General features: G+C 44.8%; 1 protein-coding gene across 5 annotated transcripts in view; it reads left to right on the top strand.

Moving 5' to 3' along the window:
- The window catches only part of LOC147113909 (putative E3 ubiquitin-protein ligase MID2), a 114,700-nt gene extending 93,224 nt beyond the window's left edge, over nt 1–21,476 (top strand). The window contains exons 9-13 of one of the 5 annotated variants that reach the window (XM_085995314.1): nt 6,792–6,974; nt 11,111–11,186; nt 13,920–13,973; nt 16,563–16,621; nt 21,258–21,476. In XM_085995314.1, coding sequence (XP_085851440.1) covers nt 6,792–6,974; nt 11,111–11,186; nt 13,920–13,973; nt 16,563–16,621; nt 21,258–21,376 — 491 coding nt within the window. In that variant the 3' untranslated portion in view covers nt 21,377–21,476. Of the gene's footprint in view, nt 1–6,791; nt 7,782–11,110; nt 11,187–13,919; nt 13,974–16,562; nt 16,622–21,257 lie in introns of those variants that run through there. The other 4 variants (XM_085995315.1, XM_085995316.1, XM_085995317.1 and 1 more) reach the window with 4 other exon arrangements.
- The last annotated feature ends 5,401 nt before the right edge of the window (nt 21,477–26,877 follow it).

A 26,877-nucleotide genomic window follows, 5' to 3' on the forward strand; every position in this document is an offset into this window, starting at 1 on the left:
TAAATTCCTTCATGGGATGTGGGCGTCGCTGGCAAGGCCAGCATTTATTGCCCATCCCTAATTGCCATTGAGAAGGTGGAGATATGATGAAGAAAAAGAGTGGGGGTGAGGACAGATCTCTGGGAAACCCCTAAGTTAATGGATAAAGGGTCTAAGGATTAACCACCAACTGAAGCTAGATTGAGATGAGAGTAAAACTAGATAGCTATGAACATAACTGGTGGAGGGCCATATATTGTTAACTTGTTTAGAACTGCAAACTGCCAGATCCTGTCAAAGGCTTTAGAGATGTCTAAGGTAAGGATAACTTAATCATCAGTGTTAGTAGCAGAGTTCTGGAGGTATGTAATATCGGCAAGGAGATCATCAATGGAATGGCCATGCAGAAAACCATGCTGGCAACCATGGCTTCTAGGTTACTACTCACTCCTGGTGTACTGCTAAATACTGAATATAACATCTACTTTAGTACCCTGTTTTACATTTTGTGTTAAAATCAGTCACTTTTTACCTTTATGAAATTGTTTTTATGATTGTCCCTGTTCTATGTTACCAATAAAAAACTGAAATCTATAATGATTATGAATCATTGCTACCCCTTTTGCCTAAATAATTTGCTATATGTCTATTTGTTATTCGGGCAGTGACCAATAGTATTTGTAATTTTTACTTTGTTTACTTTGGGATTTGCTATAAAATTGCTTCTGCCATAATTTATGTTATTGTGTTTAGTACTTTAGTAGCTGTATATATATATTCTAATATCATTGAATCAGTACAAAAGCATTTTAAATTAGCCTGCAGTCCCTTCTAAGAAAGCATGGAGGAAAACATGTAGTTTGAAAATAAGTCTATTCCAGCACAGACGGTTCACAATTTTTTCTGCTAAGGACTGTGTGTGGTAAACCACTGTTAACCTGTACATGCCTGTGTGGTAAACCACTGTTAACCCTGTACAAGTCCAGGCATGTCTCAGCCCCTGGCTCCACCCCTAAGCCCGGGTATAAAGGTGACTCACCACCCTTCCCCCGGTAGCTCTTAGGATGGATTCACTAGCAGAGGCATGCTCTAGTTCTTAGTCAATAAAAGCCTACTTCATATAAGTCCATTTCGTAGTCTTTGGTATTGTTGATAGCGCATCAATTTTATTGACTAATTTTCAACATGGAGCAAATCTTGAAGCCGGAACGTTTAGACCTGGATCCTCAAGCAGCAGATGCAGCCAATAACTTTGAACACTGGCTGAGCTGTTTCGAAGCCTTCCTGGAGGCCTCCAGCACTACTGTCACTACAGATGACGCGAAACGGCTTGTCTTGAACTCACGGGTGAGCCACCGAGTCTACTCGATCATCCGAGACGCCACTACTTATGCGGCCGCCATCGCGACGCTAAAGGAACAATACGTGAGGCCTGTTAATGAGGTCTACGCCAGACACCTCCTGGCTACCCGAAAACAGCGCCCCGGGGAATCGGGCGCTGAATATTTACTGGCACTGAGAGTCCTCGGCCGGGACTGTAATTGCAAAGCGGTGACGGCCAAGGAATGCACGGAAGACCTGATCCGAGACGCCTACGTAGCCGGCATCAGGTCCAACTATACTCGGCAGAGGCTGCTGGAACAGAGGGGGCTCGACCTGCAGAAGACGGTGGCCCTCGCTAACTCGTTAGACGTGGCCCTCCAGAACATGGACGCCTACCCCCCTGACCGGATGGCCACGTGGATGCCACAGGAGCAGCCATCTTGGGACCCGGTAAGGCCACAAGCCGCCAGCAGCCCAACTACAGCTGCAATGACCAGAGGCCAGAAATGCTACTTCTGCGGCCAGGCCAAACACCCCAGACAGCAATGCCCAGCAAAGGACGCAACCTGCTCCAAATGCGGCAAGAAAGGCCACTACGCGAGAGTGTGCAAGGCGAAATCGACCCCCAATTCCAGCAGCGCCGCGTGTGAACCGTACAGGCCGCCATTTTGGACCCCACCAACCACGTGTGAGCCGTGCGGGCCGCCATTTTGGACACCACCAGCCGAGGGGGAGCCGCCATCTTGGACACTATCTCGGGACCAGGCCCTCGGCGCGGGCGAATACTACAGCGACCCACCGACCTCGACGATGGCCTCCATCACCCTGGACCAATCTAGGCCCCATCAACTAGCCAGGTCCATGATGAACGTAAAGGTAAATGGCCATGCCACAAATTGCCTTTTCGACTGCGGAAGCACGGAGAGCTTCATCCACCCCGACACGGTGCGACGCTACTCCCTATCGGTTATGCGCACACGCCACCAGGTCTTTATGGCCTCAAAGTCCCATACGGCGGACGTCAGCGGCTACTGTGTAGCGACTCTGACAGTGAACGGCGTGGAGTACAGAGAGTTTAAATTCCTCGTCCTGCCACAGCTCTGCGCTCCCGTACTGCTAGGATTAGACTTCCAGTGCCATCTGGAGAGCGTCACGATGGCATATGGCGGGCCCCTGCCCCCACTTACAGTCTGCAGCCAGCAGAATTTAAACACGGCGCCGCGCAAAGTATGCAGCCTGTCCACCCTGAAGGTCAACCCCCCCCCCCGTTGTTCGCTAACCTCGCCAAAGACTGCAAGCCAATTGCTACTAAAAGCAGGCGGTACAGTGCCGGGGATAGGAGCTTTATTAAATCAGAAGTACAAAGACTCCTGAGGGAAGGGATTATCGAGGGCAGCACCAGCCCATGGCGAGCCCAAGTGGTGGTAGTAAAGACCGGCGAAAAACAGCGCCTGGTTATTGATTACAGCCAGACGATCAATCGATACACGCAATTAGACGCATACCCACTTCCCCGCATATCTGACATGGTCAACCAGATAGCACAATACCGGGCATTCTCGACGATTGATCTGAAGTCGGCATACCACCAGCTCCCCATCAGGCCTGAGGACCGCCAGTACACGGCCTTCGAGGCTGACGGTCGCCTCTACCACTTCCTCCGAGTCCCCTTCGGCGTCACCAACGGGGTCTCGGTCTTCCAAAGGGAGATGGACCAGATGGTTGACCAGAACGCGCTGCAGGCCACCTTCCCCTATCTAGACAACGTCACCATCTGCAGCCATGACCGGCAGGACCATGACGCCAACCTAGAAAAATTCCTCCGTACGGCCCAACGGCTGAATCTGACATACAACAGAGAAAAATGTATGTTCCGCACCGCGCGCCTCGCTATTCTTGGCTGCGTGGTGGAAAACGGAGTCATCGGCCCCGACCCCGACCGAATGCGCCCCCTCCTGGAACTACCCCCCCCCCCACTGCCTAAAAGCCCTGAAGAGATGCCTAGGGTTCTTCTCTTACTACGCCCAGTGGGTGCCCAACTATGCGGACAAAGCCCGGCCCCTCATCAAGTCAACCTCCTTCCCCCTGACGGCAGAGGCCCGTGCGGCCTTCACCCTCATAAAAGAGGACATTGTGAAGGCCACAATGCACGCAGTGGATGAGTCCATCCCTTTCCAAGTGGAGAGCGATGCATCCGACTTCGCCCTAGCCGCAACCCTTAACCAGGCGGGGAGACCCGTGGCCTTTTCACGGACCCTCCAGGGCCCCGAAATTCGACACTCCTCAGTCGAGAAGGAGGCCCAGGCGATAGTGGAGGCTGTACGGCACTGGAGGCATTGCCTGGCCGGTAAACGTTTCACCCTGCTCACTGACCAACGGTCAGTAGCATTTATGTTTAACAACAGACAAAGGGGGAAAATCAAAAATGATACGATATTGCGGTGGAGGATCGAGTTATCCACCTACAACTACGATATCTTATACCGGCCCGGGAAACTTAATGAGCCCCCAGACGCCCTATCCCGTGGGACATGTGCCAATGCACAAGTCGATAGGCTACGGACCCTCCACAATGATCTCTGCCACCCGGGGGTCACCAGGTTCTTCCACTTTATTAAAGCTCGCAATCGAGGAGGTCAGGACCATGACCAGGAACTGCCAGGTCTGCGCCGAATGCAAACCGCATTTTTATAGGCCAGACAGGGCACACCTGATTAAAGCCACCCGCCCCTTCGAACGTCTCAGCGTCGATTTCAAGGGGCCCCTTCCCTCCTCTGACCGCAACACGTACTTCCTCAATATTATTGACGAGTACTCCCGTTTCCCCTTCGCCATCCCCTGCCCGGACATGACCAGCGCCACAGTCATCAGGTGCCTCCACGACCTGTTCGCCATATTTGGCTTCCCCAATTACATCCACAGCGACAGGGGCTCGTCGTTCATGAGCGACGAGCTGCGCCAGTACCTGCTCGAGAAGGGCATAGCCACGAGCAGGACTACCAGCTACAACCCCCGGGGTAACGGACAGGTAGAGAGGGAGAACGCAACGTTGTGGAAGACCGCCATGCTCGCCCTAAAATCCAAGGGCCTCCCAATCTCCCGCTGGCAAGATGTCCTCCCCGATGCGCTCCACTCCATACGATCACTGCTCTGTACTGCCACAAACGCCACCCCTCACGAGAAGATGTTCGTCTTCCCCAGGAAATCTACCTCGGGGACATCACTACCGCCATGGCTGACGTCTCCGGGACCCGTCCTGCTCAGGAAATACGTGAGGAGCCATAAGACGGACCCCCTGGTCGAAAAGGTTCACCTCCTCCACGCCAACCCACAGTACGCCTACGTGGCGTATCCTGACGGGCGGGAGGACACAGTCTCAATTCGAGACCTCGCACCCTCAGGTACCACCTGAAACACCATCGATCACCATCCACTACCTCCACCCACCACCACTACCCACGACGCACCACCGGGGTGTCTACCACGAACTGACGACATGCCGGTGCCATCCCTACCCCGAGAGGACGACACGCCAGTGCTCCGTCCCACGCGAGAAGCGGCCGCGGGCAAAGAACCGCCGCAACCGGCACCACGAAGATCATTACGGCAGACAAGACCCCCGGAGAGACTTTCGTATACGAACTTTTGAAACACTTCACCCCGCCGGACTCTTTTTTTAAACGAGGGGTGAATGTGGTAAACCACTGTTAACCTGTACATGCCTGTGTGGTAAACCACTGTTAACCCTGTACAAGTCCAGGCATGTCTCAGCCCCTGGCTCCACCCCTAAGCCCGGGTATAAAGGTGACTCACCACCCTTCCCCCGGGAGCTCTTAGGATGGATTCACTAGCAGAGGCATGCTCTAGTTCTTAGTCAATAAAAGCCTACTTCATATAAGTCCATTTCGTAGTCTTTGGTATTGTTGATAGCGCATCACTGTGCCCCACTTTTTAATTTCCTGGGGAGATGTCCTACATGAGTATTCCCTGATTCCCAAAGGTAAACAAACTAGAACTATATGTTCACTATTTAACCCTTGTGAGATATCCACCATAACCAACTCCTCCCTCATTGCTGCCAGCTCTACTCCCGCAGTATTAGAAAGCATCATGCCTTATGGTGTGCATTTACACTACACATATTGTACAGGGTATTGTAAATGTAGCATGAATCCAAAGTCAGGGCCTGACCTAAAACCAGTCCAAAGTGAAATGTGATTCCCTGGAGGGGGAAGTCTCATTCTACTTTACTCCAGAGACAGATTGGGCTGGATTTTGTCAGCCCCGAGGAGGCAGGTATGGAGGCGGTACTGCCGGTAAAGTTGCAGAATTTGGGGGCGGGTGGCAAACCCACCCCCAACCTGCCTCCGTGCCCTCTTGCCAGGAGGCGGGAAGCTGTCCTGCCCCGGGTCCCATCTCCTCAAGGCTGGAAATGGAGTAAAGCCTATTAACTGCCTGTTAACAGGTAATTAACAGGCAGAAAATAGGATTATCCCCATTTTTCGTTTCGATGTGCAGGCTTCCTGACCTCGGGGAACCCTGCCAGGGTGTAGAAGATGAGTAGGAGGCCTGCGGGGATTGGAGGGGTCTGAAAGTGCAATGTAGAGGTGAGTGATGGGTGCAAGTGTGGAGTGGTAAGTATGTAAGGTGAGTGTAAAGTGTTAGAAAATGTTCACTTACCTTTGTTTCTGCCTATAGCCTTCAGCCGCCATGGAGCCGGAGTCCCAGCATCTCCATTGTAGATTTCACAGACTTGCTATTGGATCCTCCGATTTGTACAAAGTTGAAAGGTTTGATGAGTCCTGAACACAAGGCCTCATCAAACTACACAGAATGTCAGTGTTTGACAACTTCACAGAGCTGTCAAATGCTGACATTTCTCCTTTCAAAAAATCTTGACAGATGTCACGTCATACGTTGATGTGCTCTGTCACTGACTTCCCCCTAATTGGCCTGCTGAGCCCGCTGGGCGGGCTTAACAAAGTCAATCAGGGGAAAATCCCGTTGGTTGGCCAGAAGCTGATGGAGGCGGGATTGAAAGCTGGCAAACAGCAGTCCCGCCTCCAAAAGCTTCCCATTGACAAAATCCAGCCCATTGTGTCTCAATTCTCAATTTATACTAGACACATTTAACATTGGTGCAAAACCTAATATTGATTTCTATCCAGATTGTTTCTGCTGTGTATACACCTCCTAAGCTGCTGTTATATCTACCCTTACCAATAATACCTTTCCACTGTCTAACTTTATACGGCTATCATTGAACTCTTCAATTCATGCCCATTTTATCTGACCTGAGCTTTCATCATTACTATATTCCTCCCTTCACAATATTTTTTGCTGCCTCCTGTTGTTATTGATAACAGATTGCTCATCTATTATTGTCACTCCTATCACCAACAGTCTATTTTAGATGATGCTGTCTTCAAGCTCGGAGGCAACAGCTGACTAAATGGTAGCTTCATGGTTGTTTCTTTCTATCTGTACAGATGTGCCAGTCCCATTGGTGCTGGAGAGGCCAGCCAGATCAAGCATCAAGATAACCACCAGAGGGGCTCAAGAAGCATCACGGTCATCACCACAGGAGCGATCAATGCAGCTAGCCACCTCAGAACGGGTAGTTGTGGCTCAGCTAGTGGAGGAAACCGTTCCCAGACCATCCGCAAGGCTACGTAGGTGTCACCAGATGCAAGTTGTAGTGCCACAGGATCTGCTTGATCTGAATATTCAGGCTCTATTCTTGGGGCTACAAGAGGCTAAGAATGCAATCAGTGGGGATCTACAAGCTGCCATGGCTGATCTCAAAGTCCATATGCATGCTAATTTTACTGATGCGCATGCAGCTGAGCAGCTTAACATGGCAAATCTGCAAGCTACAAAGCAGCCTGGTACAACGGACATGCACACTATGTTTGCAGACTTGCAGGATGTCTTGCAGACTGGAATGGCTGACCATCTGAGAGCTCTAAAGGTCAGCCTCACTGAGATCCAGAATGCTCTTCAGCTAGATATGTCCAATATATGGGGTGCTATCCATGTTGGCCTCAAACAGGCTGATACAAACCTGCAACAGATGCACACAGCCGTGCAAAAAAGTTTGAGTCAAATTAGCGAGGATATTGGTTTTGTGGTTAGCCTTGTCACTGAGGAGGTGTTGGAGCAAGCTTACTCCTCCAGTCAGTTCATGACAGAAACTTGCCTGACCTATTCAGAGATGGAATGTAACCTAAGTCAAGATGCAAATTCAGCAGCTAGTGGCATTGTAGTTCCTATTCTAATGAATCCTTCCATTTCTTCAGAAGATGTGCATACAGCTGATCCCTCCACTAGCAGTGCCACTATCAGCACCATACCAGTGGGGAGAGTCACATTTAAAGAGAAGCAGTACATGGCCAACATGTGATAAAAGAATTAAGTTTGCTGGTTAATTTTCCTATAAAACATATGCCAGCATATTAAAATTTACTTCTCACATTGTCCTTTTTCTCGTGCTGTGATTTTATTGTGGTAAGATTTTGTATGAGTTCAGTGCCGAGGCACATCCAAGTATGACCTGCTCTATGGTGTCTATCTTTAAAAAAAATATAAAGGAAACTCCAGCAGTAATTGAGGGCCATCTTGTTATATGTATCTATCCTGGAGAATGGAGTGATGCTGTAAGGTATTGCATTTACCCACTATATCATTGGAGGTTTTTTTTAAATAATTATAAGTCCGGTGTCACCTGTGCACCATGGGACAGCGCAGAAACAAACTAGGATTTTCCATTTTGGTGGAAATATAACAAAAAATTGAAATGGCGGCCTGCACACCACTGACCCTGGTGAACTTTCTGAGAACAGCCCAATTTACATCATTTTGGCAAGTTCTTGGTGGGATTCCTGCCTGCTCTGGGGAGCTCACCTCCGGTAGTGAAGGAAAATAGCTGTGGTGAGGGGCCCGCTACCTGAACTGTACGTGAATTTTTTAATTTCCGCTGTCAAATTAAATTTGTCCAATTCATTGCCCCACAATTGATTGCACTCCTGGAGGGGAGGGGCCGTTTAAAATGTAAACTAACACTGGGTGCCAATAATGCCAGAAAATGTGACATATATCTCTTCATATGTTATCTACCACCTGCCGATATTTGAGTGAACATATTCAATGGCTGACATCCCTTTCGGTGATAAATACTGGAATTGATGGCAACCAGCAGGCAACTAATGGAACGGCTCCTGCCCCAGACCCTCCTGCAATCAAGCAGAAAGGGAATAACAGTTTGGAGATCCAGAATCTAACAGCAGTCTTGATGTAAATCAATTACACTTATCTGCTAAACCTAAACATCTCAATTACCACACCCCAGAAAGCTCATTTTTCTTAGCTGGCCTATTCTGTTGGGTGGGTACTGCCTCTTCCTCTTGTTTTCTGGCAGATATGCTATTGAGAAAATTATCAGTGCTGTTCCAATATAGATTCTGCAACCAGAGTGAAGTTTGCTTCTGAGAAAAGGCGGTATTTAAAAACAGTTCAAATAGACAATATTCAGTGATAACACTGGAATTAGTGAAGGAAAAATGTTAACTGAAATGTTTTCACATATTCTGCCTCTTAACGATTAATTTAATTACTTGTTAATGACTTTCACTAGAACTTTCGGCCATTTGCTTCGATTAAAAAATGTGAACTAGGCAATGGAAAGCTAACCACAAAACAAATTCTTCCAGACATATCTAATATGATAATGTGCAGGAAAATCTAACTATCAGTTCTTAACTTTGTGTTATTTTTATTTATCACTTGTTTTATGAACTGACTATGGAGGGATATGTACCACAGAGCTCACCTTGACCTAATTCGAAAGCAAATAAACAATTCTATGACAAGAAAACAGACAATAGAAAATAATGTTGAGCTTTCTGGATACATTTTCTTTCACTTCTATTAAGAAACCTTTTTGTTCAGAAAAGCCATTGCCTTATCCATGTCTATTGTATATGGTGCTGCTAAGTGCCCATCAGAATGGCCTTTACATAAATATTATTTTTATATCAAATAATCCCACATCAAGCGAGCAAGCTAATTTACAGTAAAGTTCTGTCATATCTGTTGAACTATGAGGCAGAAATTCGTCAGTGCCTGGTTTCGAGTGCGAAGACAGCGATGCGGCCGCAATGTGTGTCCAAACTGGGAGGCCTGAGCCTGGTCTAAAATTAGGCCTCAAGCCTCATTAATATTATCTGGGCAAGCTGCCAGCACTATTGCGCCTTCACAGGCAGTTCCCCATTTGAACAAAATGGATATCAGACCACTTGCCTCACTGGAAAGGAGGCGAGGTGGGAAATGGGGAGTAGGGTGGTGGGGGGAGGTGTAGTGGCAATTGAGATACTGTGGAGTTGGGGAGTACTCCTGCTCTTCCACAGCAATGCTTTTTTTTTTAATTACTTTTTCACCAGCTTACCTTTTGTTAGCAGCTGCTGCTTAGGCTGCAGCAGCTGCTGAAATGCCCAGAGTAGAGAAGACCTGATGTTGCTCTGCAATAATCCAATTTCCCAGAGGGGGCCGAAAGCAGGCATTAGGGCCCTAATTTACATATGTAACGCCTGTTTTGGGTGGCCACCAGGGACTCCTGAAAATTAGACCGACCCAATATCGGGCAGGACGTTTTTTAGGCATCCTTTGGGCACGGTACATTAGTCCCCGAAATAGTTTTACAGGCGCAACAAGGTCCAATATTCTACCCCATGTCCTTAAATCCCAAATCAAAGAACACTCCAACTGTTTAATTTGTTTTTCCATATCCCACCCCACTGATCTTTGGAGCCTTACTGACTGAGTCTATTCATGTAATGCTGAGATTAGCCAAGTTATCCACAGTTTTGTGCTGAAGACCCACTTTGACTTGTAAATAGGTAAAGAATGTCAAAACTCATTTCAGATAAAAAGAAAAAGAACTTGTATTTATATAATGTTTTTCATGTCCTCATGACATCCCTGAGTGTATCATAACCAATGAATTATCGTTTGAAGTTCAGTCACCTGTATTAGTTGCCAAACGAGTCAGCTAGTTTGCAGAGGGATGTTCTACGAACAGCAAAAAGTCATGTTGTTTGAGGGATAAATGTTGGGCAAGATACAAGGAGAATTCCTTGCTCTTCTTTGAAATAGTGCCATGGGATCTTTTAAATTCACCTGAACAAGCTGGCAGGACATAAGTTTAGGATCTGATCAGAAGGACAGCATGTCCAACAATGCCACAGTCCCTCAGTATATCACTGAACTATCAGTCTAGATTATATGCTCAAGTCTGAAAGTTGGGCTTGAACCCACAATTCTATGATTCATAAGCAGGACTTGAGCTGGAAGTCCCAGGCGTGACAGAAAAGCATGCTAATCCATTGTGTCACTCAGTCCTTCCTCCTCAGGAATGACAGATCTTTATTAATTGATTGAATATGAAATAACAAATGACAGGACCAATCTGTGTAGAAGTCTTCAAAAAAATCACATCAAATGCTGGTGACCATTCTTCTCCAAAGGTCAACATTTTCCTCCTGGCAGTTAGTATACCTACATGCTAACATCTATAATAAAATTATATGTTTTAACCAGGTTTCAGAAGATTTTACACATTATATTGGAGCCACACTGATAATTTCCATAACAGCATGCGCATAGGAATCTTTTCTGTACTGTACTTGCCTCATTGATTAAAATCTTTGGGGCTTTTAAATGCAATGTTAACATTGTAGAATAATTAAATTCCTGTATCATTAGTATATTTTAAGATGTCTATGTGAACCTTTTAAAAATCTTTTTATGAAAGCTATGTCACAGGGAGTAATGCAGGAGAGGTTTCGATTAGATGACTACGATGAAGAAGATAATTTAACAGAAAACATGTAAGTAAAAAATAAAGATGGTTGTAAAAATTGTTTGTTACTGACACCCAGTAAATTCATATTCCAAAATACTTCCTTTGCAAATAACTCTATGCAAAGAACAATGGGTAAAGTTAGTACAGTTTTAATGCACAAGATTCTTGTTTAATAAGGGCTAGTTTATATCATCTTTTGTGTGTGAGGGGTAAGCAAAGATATGACTGAAGAAGTCCTGCTCTATGTTTGCAATTGTAAAATATGTAGTAAAAAAGCTTTCAATACTAGTCAGACACTTAACTACAGTCTAGCTTAATTGAAACCGCAGAGTCTCAGTGATTCCACAAAATTATTTCAATTTGACAAACCAATAGGAACTTTTTTATATTGATTCTCGCGATGTTGGTGTTGTGTCGGTACCTTTCTACCTAGACACAATTTAGGACTCAGAACTCAGAGATTCAAACATGAAGTGCTTTATTGGAAGGAAAGGAAGTTCTGGAAAGTTCCGAACAAAGAGAGCTAAACTTAACAGAGAACACCCAACCATTTATCTCCTGTGACAGCGCCACCACAGGTGGGAGGAGAACACACAATACATAACAGTTGGCATCGCCGGCAAAGTTGGCATTTATTGCACATCCCTAGTACCAGAGAAGGTGGTGGTGGGCCTCTTTTTAGAACCACTGCAGTCTGTGTGGTGAAGGTAGATAGGGAGTTCCATGACTTTGATCCAGGGATGATGAAGAACGGTGATATATGTCCAAGTCAGGATGATGTGCGACTTAGAGGGGAACTTGCAGGTGGTGCTATTCCCATGCACCTGCTGTTCTTGTCCTTCTGGGTGGTAGAAGTCATGGGTTTGGGAGGAGCTGCAGAAAGAGCCTCAGCAAGTTGCTTTAATGCATTCTGTAGATAGTACACACTGCAGCCACGGTTTGTCAGTGGTGGAGGGGTGGACGTTTAGACGAGTGGATGAGGTGCCAATCAAATAGAGTGCTTTATCCTGGATGGTATCAGGCTTCTTGAGTGTAGTTGCAGCTGCACCCATCCAAGCAAGGGGTTTGGCAGTACTTAATGGTATATACTTCAATGCAAGGAGTCAAGTGAATAAGGCAGATGAGCTGAGGGCACAGATAGACAGGTGGAAGTATGATATCATAGCTATTACTGAAACATCGCTGAAAGAAGGGCAAGGATAGCAGCTCAACATTACTTCAATGTAGGGGACATGATTAAGAAGTTTGCAGATGATACAAAAATTGACCGTGTGGTCAATAATGAGGAAGAAAGCGCTAGACTGCAGGAAGATATCAATGGACTGGTCAGGTGGGCAGATAAGTGGCAAATGGAATTCAATCCGAAGAAGTGTGAGGTGATGCATTTGGAGAGGGCCAACAAGGCAAGGGAATAAACAATAAATGGTTGGACACTGAGAAGCGTAGAGGAACAGAGGGACCTTGGAGTGCATGTCCACAGATCCCTGAAGGTAACAGGACAAGTAGATAAGGTGGTTAAGAAGGCATACGGGACACTTTCCTTTATTAGCTGAGGCACAGAATATAAGAGCTGAGAAGTAATGCTAGAACAGTATAAAACACTAGTTAGGCCACAGCTAGAGTACTATGTACAGTTCTGGTCACCACATTACAGGAATGATGTGATTATGCACTAGAGAGGGTACAGAGGAGATTTACGAGGATGTTGCCAGGACTGAGATTTTTAGCTATGAGGAAGGATTGGATAGGCTGGGGTTGTTTCCTTTGGAACAGAGGAGGCTGAGAGGAGAATTAATTGAGTTGTATAAAATTATGAGGGGCCTAGATAGAGTGGATAGGAAGGTCCTATGTCCCTTAGTAGAGAGGTCAATAACCAGGAGGCATAGATTTAAAGTAATTGGTAGAAGGCGAGTTGAGGAGAATTTTTTTCATCCAGTGGATGGTGGGGGTCTGAAACTCACTGCCTGAAAGGGTGGTAGAGGCAGAAACCCTCATCGCATTTAAAAAGTACTTGGAACCTACAGGGCTGCAGACCAAGAGCTTGAAAGTGGGATTAGGCTGGATAGCCCTTTTTTGACCGGCACAGACATGATGGGCTGAATGGCCTCCTTCTGTGCCGTAAATATCTATGATTCTATGTTTCTATGAGAATATTCCCTCACACCCCTGGCTTGTGCCTTTTAGGTGGTGGAGAGGTTTTGGGTCACAGGAGGTGAGCCACTTGATGCAGAATAAGAAACTTACCTGTTAGGAAGAAAATGATTCAATGTAACAAAGGTTTCATAGTAGAAGTTATTTTGTGGATGTGTAGTTTGTGACTATAGATAGGGTTTCTCAAAACAGAACCTAAGTGGAATGGCGAAGGAAAGTGGTATGAATATGCTATTGAGATAAGGATGGCATTCGGAAACCAAAGAAATAATGTGGACAAATGTGAAATATTTCACTTTAGTTTGTACAAGTAATGCACTCATTTACACATTTGCTTAAATTATTTAGGCTGGATTTTTCATGTCATTCTGTCCAATTTTTAAGCAGTCTTTGGTGGGTGGGGGCAAGGATCTGTTATATCAGATTCCTACCCATTTCCCATCGTCATTTCTAGTGGATGATGAAAGCACCTGCCCTAATATGGGCAGGTGCATTCAACTGAGGCAGTAATGACATGCTGATATGATGCATTCCATTTTATGTCATTGCCGCCTCAATTTCCCAATCATGCTATCAACCATATAAAATGCATTTTCCGGGTTGCTAGGTACCAGGGAAGACACAGAAGTGAATTTAAAGAATGCAGCAGGTACTTTTTAAGGTATTACAGAAAGCTTGATTTTTAAAAATTTTGATTCTTTGCTGTTGGCAACTGCATTACCACATACAATAATGTCTTTTGTTCTGTGTCTACCATTTTCCGATCCCCTCCCCATTACACAGAGGGCAGAATAGGTTTCCCGTTGAGAATTCCCTGTATTTTGTTGGGGGAAAGAGTGAGATGCAGGTGTACAGCAATCACACACTGATACCCCATACAAGATTATACAGGTCAAGGTGCTTCTACCTCCAGTTATCTAGAAGCAGTACTTGCAGAGGCTGCAGTTTACAAAGAAAGTCATCACCACATGCTGCAAACCAACCCAAAGCCTATCTTCAGCACTGCACTGCCACTGGTACATGGTCATAAACTTTTATGGTACATGGTCATTTCAAGCTGCCACATCACAAATTTAACACAGAAAAGTGTGAAGTGATGCATTTTGGTAGAAAGAATGAGGAGAGGACATAAAAACAAAATAGTACAATCCTAAAGGGGATACACGAACAGTGAGACCTGGGGGTATATGTGCATAAATCATTGAAGGTGGCAGGGCAGGTTGAGAAAGCAGTTAAAAAGGCTTACGGGATTCTGGGCTTCATAAATAGAGGTATAGAGTACAAAAGTGTGAAAATTATGATGAACTTGTATATAACACTGGTTCAGCCCCAACTGGAGTACTGTGTCCAATTCTGGGCACCGCACTTTAGGAAGGATGTGAAAGCCTTAGAGAGGGTGCAGAGAAGATTTCCGAGAATGATTCCAGGAATGAGGGACTTCAGTTACGTTGATAGACTGGAGAAGTTGGGGTTGTTCTCCTTGGAGCAGAGAAGATTGAGAGGAGATTTGATAGAGGTGTTCAAAATCATGAGGGGCCTGGACAGGGTAGATAGAGAGAAACTGTTCCCATTGGCAGAAGGGTCGCGAACCAGAGGACACAGATTTAAGGTGATTGGCAAAAGAACCAAAGGCGATGTAAGAAAAAAAAATTTACACAGCGAGTGGTTAAGATCTGGAATGCACTGCCTGAAAGGGTGGTGGAGGCAGGCTCAAATTTATCTTTCAAAAGGGAATTGGATAAGTGTCTGAAGGAAAATAAAATTCAGGGCTACAGGTAAAGGGCAGGGGTGTTGGGCTAGCTGAGAGTCGGCATGAGCTTGACTGGCCGAATGGCCTTTTTCCTTGCTGTAACCATTCTATGATTCTAAGATTGTAAATGGTTGTCAGTCAACTGTTCACAGATGCATTAAGCAAATCATTGATGCAATGTTTGCTTGAGCAAGCCAGTTCATACATTTTTTCAAGCATAACCAGCAGCAACATGCCAGGGCACAACAATTTTATGAGCGGCAGGAGTCCCCGGGGGTCAAGTGGTCATTAATTGTACCCACTTGCTCCCTTGATCAAATGCACTACCTATGCCAACAGGAAAAGATACTGCACTATCAATATGCTGAAATGAAAAGCAAAAAGACCTGATAAACCCACAGCTGGCACATGTCCTCATATTTCCCCATCTCCAACAATCTTGACGGTTTCCAATCCCAGAATGTGTAGCTCTTCCTCGTCATGGAGAGCTAGAGGTGACATGCAGTAAGACCCTTATGTCCTCATTCTGCCCATAATGGGTGATATGACATGGGCATGCAACAAATAATTGAATTCCATGTAAGAATTTTTGTAGGCTGAATGCAAGTAAGAAAGTGAATGAAGGAAACTTCCAGGTGAAGACCCGGGCTCTAAATGGCATCATACTATCTCATAGGCATTGATAAGCTATTCATCATTTAAACTGCCAGTGGGAGGTTATCGTAAGTGGAAGACTTAGTATAGTGCATTCTTGGAAGCTGTGGCTGGCTCCACATATCTTGCCAGATGGTTAGGTCATGAAACTCTTTGCGGAACTGAGCAGCCACACATCAAAACGTAGAATTGGCACTGATTGCCCTGGCCACCTCCTTCCACTTATCTGCTGTAGCTTTACTTGGGGCCTTTCCCCTATTGGTCTGTTCCAAATTGAGCCCTTATCCTGAACCTAACCCCCTGAAGCAGCACTTCAACATCATAATCTGCACCCTACATTTTTAGATGAAGAAATATCTAAAACAAAGTTTGTGCTGTGGCCCCGTTAAGCTGTTCCAGGTCTTTATAACCTGCAGCAAGCACGTTAGTTCCCTCCCCTAAGATGGTCAGCGCCCAATGACAGGGATTGCCAAAACCTGGAGCTTGCCTGTGTTGTGCAAATTTCATTGATCATAGAAACTACGGTTGTGCCAAGACTCATACCATTGGGCAGGTGGAAGTACTGTCCTGCCACACTTCTGATGAAGAATGCACCCCCACAGAAAATCCTGGCTTTATGGCTAAAATCATGTAATAATTGAAAAGACAAATAATATTGTGTGAACCTATATAAAGCACAGAGAAAAGATTAGTCATGTCAAATTGCCTTTCCAAAGAATCCAAAAGGCTCAATCAATTCCTAGTCTGTTAAAGTTCTCATTAATGTTAGCAAAAATATACACACTTACATAATGCAGTCATCATTTAAAATACTTAATATTAACCACACATTTTTTTTTACCACAGGAGAGGCGAAGACAGTGAATCCACCATCTCCACTATAGATAACCTTGTCTATTATGCAGGTATTCTTGAAAAGCTGAATAGTTTTTTTTTCTATTTGGGTCCCCAATGAAATCAAGCCACAAATCTATAGATTGCAGAGAAATGTAAACTGCAGTTTATTCAAGTTCTGATGGGCTCACATCAGCGAGATGCCTCCTCTTGTGAGGGTAACACTCCCTTTTATGGCCGAGAGTAGGCAATCAACACTCCCTGAAGCTAAACCCTAAGAGGTGAGTCTGAGACAGCACAGGCAGGGGATGATTATCTCTTTGACTTTCCATTTATTGTGGTGAGAAATCACCTGGCCTACTTGAAGCTTCCCTTTGCTGATGCAGTTAAAATTGGGAATCAATGATGTGGGAAATCATGGTTCCAAACCCATATACCACCATACTAACACACTATAGTCCTGAGATATCTGAGTGGTATCAGTAAAAGTGACCATGAAGCTGTTGGATTGTTGTAAAACCCACTGGTCCACTGATATTCTTTAGCATCCTTACTGGATCAGAGAAACATGGCTGCGATAGCAAAATACTGCGGATGTTGGAAATCCGAAATAACAAATGTTGTTGTTTGGCGCACTGACCTCTACCTAGCAGAAGCTGAACGCCAACTCTTCGACACCGCCTCCTACCTCCACCTGGGCCATGACCCCACTACCGAACATCAAACCACCGTTTCCAAGACTGTCACTGACCTCATCTCCTCTGGAGATCTTCCCCCCGCTGCCACCAACCTCATAGTTCCCCAACCCCGTACAGCCCGCTTCTACCTCCTTCCCAAGATCCACAAACAGGACTGCCCTGATAGACCCATTGTTTCAGCCTGTTCTTGCCCCACGGAACTTATCTCTTCCTATCTTGACTCTATCTTTTCTCCCCTTGTCCAGTCTCTTCCCACCTACATCCGCGACTCTTCGGACGCCCTCTGCCACTTTAACAGTTTCCAGTTTCCTGGCCTCAACCGCTTCCTTTTCACCATGGACGTACAATCCCTCTACACCTCCATCCCCCACCCGGATGGCCTGAGGGCGCTCCGCTTCTTCCTTGAACAGAAGCCCGACCAGTCCCCATCCACCACCACCCTCCTCCACCTGGCTGAACTTGTTCTCACATTGAACAACTTCTCCTTTAACTCCACTCATTTCCTCCAAATCAAAGGTGTTGCCATGGGTACCCGCATGGGTCCTAGCTATGCCTGCCTTTTCGTGGGCTATGTGGAACAATCTTTGTTCCAGTCCTACTCGGGTCCCCTCCCTCACCTCTTTTTCCGATACATTGATGACTGTATCGGTGCCGTTTCCTGCTCTCGTCCCGAACTTGACAATTTCATTCACTTTGCCTCCAATTTCCACCCTTCCCTCACCTTCACATGGTCCATCTCTGACTCTTCCCTTCCCTTCCTCGACTTCTCCGTCTCCATCTCTGGGGATAGGTTATCGACCAATATTCACTTCAAGCCCACTGACGCCCACAGCTACCTGGACTACACTTCCTCCCACCCCGCTTCCTGTAGGGACTCTATTCCATTCTCCCAGTTTCTCTGTCTCTGCCATATCTGCTCCGACGATGCCACCTTCCACACCAGTGCTTCAGACATGTCTTCCTTTTTCCGCAACCGAGGATTCCCCTCTACCGTGATTGACACTGCCCTCGACCGTGTCAGTTCTATCTCCCGCACTTCTGCCCTCACCCCTGCCCCTCCCTCCCGGAACCACGATAGGGTTCCCCTTGTCCTTACCTTTCACCCCACCAACCTCCACATTCAACGGATCATCCTCCGGCATTTCTGCTACCTCCAAAGTGATCCCACCACCAAACGTATCTTCCCCTCCCCTCCCCTTTCAGCATTCCGCAGGGACCGCTCCCTCCGAGACACCCTAGTCCACTCCTCTATCACCCCAAACAGCCCTTCCCCTTCGCCTGGCACCTTCCCGTGCAAGCGGAGGAGATGTTACACCTGCCCCTATACCTCCCCCCTTCCCACTGTCCAGGGCCCCAAACACCCCTTCCAGGTGAAACAGCGATTTACTTGTACTTCTCGCAATCTAGTATACTGTATTCGCTGCTCATGATGCGGGCTCCTCTACATTGGGGAGACCAAACACAGATTGGGTGACCGCTTTGCGGAACACCTCCGTTCAGTCCGTAAGGGTGACCCCGAGCTTCCGGTCACCTGTCATTTTAATTCAATGCTCCATTCCCACTCGGACCTCACCGTCCTTGGCCTCTTGTATTGTTCCACGGAAGCTCAACGTAAACTCGAGGAACAGCACCTCATCTTCCGATTAGGCACTCTGCAGCCTTCCGGACTCAATATCGAGTTCAACAATTTCAGATCATAACCTCGGCCCCTATTTCATTTTTTCTTGTAATTTTTCCACTCCTTTCCCCCCACCCCCTTTCCTTTTGTTTCGGTCTCACACCTGGCAGCTATCTCTTGCCCTGCCAGTACACTTTACACCCAATCTCAGCCTATTACCATCTCGTCTAGCTTCTAATACCTTTCATTGTCTCTTTTTTACTTCTTTTGTTTCTTTTATTCTTTTGTCCGATCGCAGCCCTGCCTCCGATCTATCTTTTCTTTCCAGTTTTGAAGAAGGGTTCGACCCGAAACGTCAACTCAAATCTCTGTCCACGGATGTTGCCTGACCTGCTGAGTTTTTACAGCATTTTCTGTTGTTATTTTAGAGAAACATGGCTGTTCAGCCCTGGAAAGAAGTGACTGAGAGGTGACCTTATAGAGATATATAGGCCTGGAATTTGTGGTCAGCAGTGAAGCGAATGCGTTCACCGCTGGCCCCAAAGTGCGCTTCGCACAAGGATCTCGTGATCTCTGTGGCAAGAACTTTGGATTTTCTGACGTTCAATTCAAATCAACGGAGGTTAGTGGGGATCCCCTTGTGCGAGCTGCTGTGATGTCAACAAGCTGTCTAAGCAGCCAATCAAAACGCAGAATTCACACAGACAGTGAACAAGGAAGTAGGTAAGCTCTTAAAATTCTAAAGTTTAAAAAATTTTTAGAGAGAGCAAAACAAAGATTGGGGCTCTCACACGGGGAAACGGCAAACCTGAAATAAAGATTAACAAACCTAAAAAAAAAATTACAATTATTAAAATGGATACATTTCACATTGCACAAAATTAAAATGAGTTTTTCAGGACCTTAACCTTTGTTTAGCCGTCAATATGTTGTTAAATCCTCATTTGTACCTAATCCCTTTGGGTCTAACTTTTAGTGGGGAAGTTAATGGCGTAATTAATGCAGAAGAGTTGAAGTTTGTGTCAGTTTCTTTGATTTGAGTGATTACACTGATTGCCGTCTGTGTGTGGGTGTGTGTGGGGTGTGGTGGGGGTCGCACAGCGCAGCCTGTATCGGAGCTGTCAATGACAGACTGCAACTTCAGGATTTCCACATGCGCCAAATTCCGAAGTTGCGGTCAGTTTCAAAAGGTGGAATGATGGTGAATGCTGGCAATTCACCATCAGCCGTACTGCAAATTCTGGGCCATAAAATAGTAAAATATACAGAATTTACTGTTATGGAACTCTACTTAAAGTCAAACTGTGACGTTAGGGCATGTGAGCACAGGTTCAAACTAGCAAAAAGCAAACTTAGGAGAGATGTCAGGAAATTCTTCATGCAAAGAGTAGTCAGCAGATAGAGTGGATTTCTGATCAAGTTAATGGCAACAAGAACCCTGGAGTTGCTTAAGAAGCAGTTGGATGCTGTGATGGAGGGAGTACACACTCTTTCTGGATTTTGAGCTAAGATGGCCTAAATGACCTTTCTCATCCAAAAGTATCTTGTGATTTTACTCCTTTCATCCCTAACATCATACCCAAAAAACATTGGAGCTATGTTTTAATTAATATATAATCATTGATTTTACAACACTACAATTTATGCAATAGATTTAAATTAAAATGTTATTACATCGTGCTATGGTTTCCACTTAAGATCAGATTCAGACTGTGACACTATCCTATCAAAATATACTAGACTGATTTCACACAGTCATGAAAATCACTGTGTAATATCTTCATTGAAGCTTTCCTTCCAGCTATTCGAAGATTAATCTTTATTCCATTACGTCAAACAGCCCAATATTTGGTGGTAGAATTATAGAACGTTACAGCACAGAAACAGGCCATTTAATTTTTAAAAACTAATATTTTGGGGCTGAATTCTGGGGGAAGGGAATGCAATGACAATTTTTTTTAACACAAACTCTTTAATTGGTTTATAGTTGATTTTTTTAAAGTATATAGAATAGTTTGCACATGGGCTGTGGAAGACTTTGCTCAAACAGTTGAATGAATTTTCCTTGTTCCACATATTGTTATGTGTTTTTTTTCTTAGATGAGCAAGTTTTTCTCATTTTGATTTGAAAAAAAGAGAAAGCTGTCAGATTGCAAAATTTCAGGTGTGGCGCATTCTGTAAATGTAGATATTACAGTATCTAAAAATTGAACATCTTGCCCTGTATTGTAGAATTTGATTGGAATAACTACAGTGCAGACAAACTAGGCAGAGCTCTCTCTTTTTCAAACAGTACTGAACATAACTGCGTAAATGTTTCCTGCCACATTGTTAAATTTCACCTTGTATTTACACGTGCTTAAACATTGAAACTTTTTTTCATTAAAACAGAGTTTGAAGGGGAAGGAGGTGAAATGCCTTATGTGATGGAAGATTCACTCGATGAAGAGTACCTGGATGTTTTGTATATGAGAAAGCGAAGAGACAAACTTACTACAAAATCTGTATAATTAATAAGATAATAGCAGGCAATGAAATGCAGCAAAACGAATCCTTGATTAAAAAAATAAATAAACTCAGCTGTATACGTTCTCACGCAGCTGCAGGGCATTTATTAGACATAAGCATTTTTTTTCCATACTGCTTGCACACATGGATTGTTACTCCAGGTTCATATTTCATGAATTATTAGTTCCAGTGTTCAGGAAAATGCTGCACCTTTTACAAAATGCTTCTTACTGCCTCTCCTGTTACTTGTTTCTAATCTAATGCTTTAAACCATAATAAAACCTCTGCTGGTGGTTATTTACTGGAACACGTGACTGACAATATTTTGAACGGGAACTGCTATCGCAAAATTCTAGATTGTAATTTAGAAGTTACTTATTTAACCAAGTTATCTGCTTAGCTACCCAGAATGGTGGTGTGCTACTGTTAATCTTTTCACAATGTCCATCATGGAGAGTTTAAAAGGTCCATTCTTCATCTAGATTGAACTGGTCCAGCTCCTCAAAAGCACTTGCCAAAATGTTGGAGTCCGTTCTTTTTTATTGACAATAGTCCATTTTGTTTTAAGGTATTACTTTATGCTATTGTTATTCGTACTTGGCTGGTGTGAATGAAATGCATCAAAAAAACATATCTCACTCCCTCCAACAAGGCAACATTCCCCACACAGTTGGTGTGACGATTTTAAAAGCAGCTCGCTGAGGGAATTTTTTTAAGTCACCACTAGAGGCCAGCACAGACCGTTAGTCAGGTTCCATGTCAAGCACTGTGTTCACGAGTTTCCCTGGGCAGCCTAGAAAATGGAGGGCATTTCATTCTGTATTCACTATCTTTCTAGTTTCATGGCTTGCCATGAGTTTTAAAAATATGATATTATAAGCATTTTATTTGTGAAATATGTATCCAATGGCTCATTATAGTCCCCTTTGGCCTACGCTCAGTTTTTATTTTGGTAATAATTGTATATATGATAGTTACGTGTCTGGTAGTATTGTTTTCATTTTGCAGGGAGAGAGGGAGTAAGTTTTGTGTTGAAGGTTGGGGGTGCTAATTGTAACACTTCTGCACTTAGCACCAGGTGAAGAGTAAATCCTCAACTATTTTGTGCCAACAATGCATCATAACCCTAATCTTGCTGGGAAACTACCACTGTACCATTCATTCTTTGCCTAGATTTTAGGGCCAGTTAAAGTAGCCATTACTGATTGGAAAATGAGGCAGAAATCTGTTAAATTGGATTTTCTCCCACTTTGTGCATGACATACATTTCTGGTGGCTGATTTGTTTGGAACAGGAAGCTCCTGTCAGCCCTGTATGAAATACACAGGAGATTTGAATATTTAATGACGTTAACTTGAGCTTATGCAAAACTCTGCTGACTGTGTCCTAACTCGCACCATTCCCGATCACCCATGACCCCTCTGCTCACTGACTTACGTTGGTTCCTGGTCCGGCAACACCTCAATTTTAAAATTCTCATTCTTTTTTTGAAATCCCCCCATGACCTCACCCTCGCCCTATCTCAGTAACCTTCTCCAGTCCAACAACACCCTGAGATCTCTGGGCTCCTCCAATTCAGGTCCCTTGTGCATCCTTGATTTGCGTCGCTTCACCATTGGTGGCCATGCCTTCAGTTGTCTAGGCCCTAAGTTCTGGAATTCCCTCCATAAACCTCTCCGCCTCTTTATCTCTCTCTCCTCCTTTAATATGCTCCTTAAAACCTACCAAGCTTTTGGTCACCTGTCCTAATATCTCATTATATGACCCAGTGTCAAATTTTGTTTGATAACACTCCCGTGAAGTGCCTTGGGACATTTTACTACATTAAAGGCGCTACATAAATGAAAGTTGTTGAAGCCTCAATTATATCACTTAGCTATCTATGGAATTTCCTAATGTTTGTCCACACTTAACACTGAAATATCTACCTATCCATGTGAAATGAGCATGCAAGATTGCCACAAACTGAGATGTAGAAAAGTTAATTTAAACATGAAGGGATAATTACTAGTCCTAGCCCTTTTCAGGCTACCCCAGATCAGGCATTTTCCCCAGACGTTCACCTTCAACTAAAGTTAAAGATAGCTGAATTCTATAAGACGCTTAATTGGGTCTAAAGGTTCAGACTATCTCTCCCTAAAGGAAAGGAATGACGTGAAGATGTTACTGTCCTCCGGATAGCACTTTTAATAAGTTTAACTAGACTGGAACTATCGTAATCTGGGATGTAATGTTTAAGTTATCCACCAGATGGAGCCAAAGATTAAGGGATCATATTCACCAGTGTTTAAGGTAATGTCCTGGTACACCAGTTAGTATGGTAATGTGGCATTGCATTATGGGTATGACTCAGAGGGGTTCCTCCATCTTGCATCGTGCAGTTAGAAATACTGTGTTTTGCCTGCAGCCCGTAAGAGATGTTTCTCTGCTACACCGTATAATTAAACAGTTGGGTTTTGTTCCTTAAGATTTTGCTTATCTCAGGTTCGGACCTTACCACTCGGATATCACATATTGGCGACGAGGATCAACTGATCACATCGTGACGGAGAAAAAAAATAACAGAGCACTGAATAACTGATCATGGCTGCAATGGTAGGAAAGATCTCTGCTTTTGATGTTCAGACTCAGACCTGGGATGAGTACTGCGAGGTGCTGATGCATTTCTTTGAAGCAAATGATATAGATGATGTCGGAAAAAGGAAAGCTATTTTGCTCACTTCCGTGGGAAGTCAGACGTATAGTTTAATGAGAAACTTATGCAGTCCTGCAAAGCCAGGAGATAGTACATTTGCTGAATTAGTGGCCTTGCTGAAGGAACATTTCAATCCCAGACCGAGTGAGATTATACAGCGTTTCAAATTTAATTCATGGAACAGAAAACCGGGAGAGACTGTATTGGATTATGTAGCGGTGTTGAGAAAATTGGCACACGATTGCAATTACGGGAACAACCTGAAGGACATGCTGAGAGATAGGCTAGTTTGCGGCATAATGGATAATCGAATGCAGAGGAGATTATTGCCTGAGACTGGGCTTACGTATGAAAAAACATTGGAACTTGCTCAAGCCATAGAGACAGTGAACCGAGATGTAAAAGAAATACAAGGTTCAGACTGGGCTACGACAAAGCAAGTTGCAGGTCAGGTTAATGTGCACAAGTTAAAGTTGCATCAGAAACCACAACGTGAGCATGTAAAGGCATGTTATAGATGCAATGGCGATCACCTGGCGAGAGAATGCAGGTTCCTGGAGGAAAAGTGCCACAAGTGTGGGAAAAAAGGACATATAAAACGTGCATGCGGGGCAAAAGCAACCGTGGAGGAATACAAACCAAAAGGGGGAGGAAAGCAAAACCTAGGAAGAGAAGTGAAAAAACAGGGAGCACATCACATTAGCGGAGAAGCTGAGAAAGAAGACGACATGTTCATAATGCATAGTATGGTAGAGAACATTCCAAAAGTGGATCCTATCATTTTGCAACTGACAATAAATGACTCTAAGGTCAACTTTGAAGTGGATACAGGATGCGGCGTAACCATAATGAACAGGGAGGAGTCCTCAAAATTGTGGAACCGTGCAAAAGTTCCAGAGTTAAAGTCTTGCTCTATGCAGCTTAAAACATATACCGGTGAATGAGTGGCGATATTGGGTACAGCTACTGTAACTGTGCAACACAGGGACACCGTGGAACAGCTACCTGTAGTTGTAGTATCGGGTTCTGGACCAAACTTGTTAGGTCGGGTCTGGATACAAGAACTTAAATTAGATTGGGGAGCAATAACTCAAATGGAGGGAGGCAAACAGTTGTCTTTGCCAGAAGTGTTGATTGAACATGAGAATGTGTTCAAGGAAGAACTTGGCACATTTAATGGCCCCCCAGCTAAGATTTATGTTGACAAGGAGGCACTGCCAAGGTTTTTAAACAATGACCTGTGCCGTATGCCATGAAACCGAAGGTAGAGGCTGAGCTTGACCGTCTTTTGAGAGAGATCATTCTGGAACCCGTAAAATGTTCAGAATGGGCAGCTCCCATTGTACCTGTTTTAAAACCGGACAATTCGGTAAGACTCTGTGGAGATTATAAATTGACTGTAAATAGGGTGTCTAAACTAGGACAGTATCCTATTCCCAAAACAGAGGATCTCTTTGCAAACCTGGCTGGAGGGAAGGAATTCACAAAGCTGGATATGAGTCATGCATACTTGCAGATTACACTAGATGAGGAATCCAAGAAGTATGTAACCATAAATACACACAAGGGTTTGTTTACCTATAACCGCTTACCATTCGGTGTCTCATCTAGTCCAGCTATTTTCCAGAGAACTATTGAGGGTGTACTGCAAGGGATCCCACATGTTTCAATCTATCTGGATGACATTCTGGTGACGGGAAGAACCGACCAGGAGCATCTAAGCACTCTGAGAGAGGTACTACAAAGATTGGATAAGGCTGGGTTACGGCTCAAGAGGAGTAAGTGCACTTTACTGGGGAATGAGGCCATGTTCCTGGGACACAGAGTGGATGCCACCGGGCTCCATCCAATCAAGGAGAAGGTACAAGCACTGCAGGAGGCCCCAGCTCCTACCAATGTGACTGAGTTAAAAGCTTACCTGGGACTGCTAAACTATTATAACAGATTTTTACCAAACTTGGCAACAGTGCTAGCACCTCTTCACAAACTTCTGCGCAAGGAGACACAGTGGCAGTGGGAAGAGGAACAGAGGGTTTCATTTGAACAGTCCAAGAAACTGATGCTGTCCTCGGATGTGCTGGTTCACTACAATGCGGAGAAAGACATCATTCTCTCTTGTGATGCTTCACCTTACGGGGTGGGGGCAGTTCTTTCACACAGCTTGGAAGATGGAACTGAAAGACCAATAGGGTTTATGTCTCGAGCTCTGACACCAGCGGAAAAAAAACTATTCCCAGTTAGATAAAGAGGGGTTAGCAGTAATGTTTGGGTTACAGAGGTTTCACAAGTACATATATGGCAGGAAATTCACCATATGTACCGATCATAAACCTCTTCTATCTCTTTTTAATGAAATGAAAGCAGTACCACAGATGGTGTCACCCCGGATCCAGAGGTGGGCAGTGACGTTGAGGGCATATGAGTATGTCATCGTTTACAAGGCGGGCAAGTACCATGGGAATGCAGATGCCTTGAGCCGTCTTCCACTGCCAGGTACACCTATCCGCGCAGCTCCAGAGGACAGAGTTTTGATGTTGGAGGACACGGACACGGCAATTGTGACCGCAGAACAAGTAAGGACTTGGACCAGTAAAGATCCAGTACTGTCTAGAGTCCGAGAATATGTGATGAGGGGTTGGCCACAGCATCCGGAAGGGACTGACTTCACACCTTACAGTGTCAGGAAGACAGAGCTGAGTGTGCAGGATGGTTGCGTGTTGTGGGGAGCACGAGCGATTATGCCACAGCCAGCACGACAGTCTATCCTAGGGCAACTACATCAGTGTCATCCTGGAGTTTCGCGTATGA

The sequence above is a fragment of the Somniosus microcephalus genome, chromosome 8, assembly GCF_052327205.1.
Source record: "Somniosus microcephalus isolate GS21.2 chromosome 8, FLI_Smic_1.0, whole genome shotgun sequence".
Classification (NCBI taxonomy): Eukaryota; Metazoa; Chordata; class Chondrichthyes; order Squaliformes; family Somniosidae; genus Somniosus; species Somniosus microcephalus.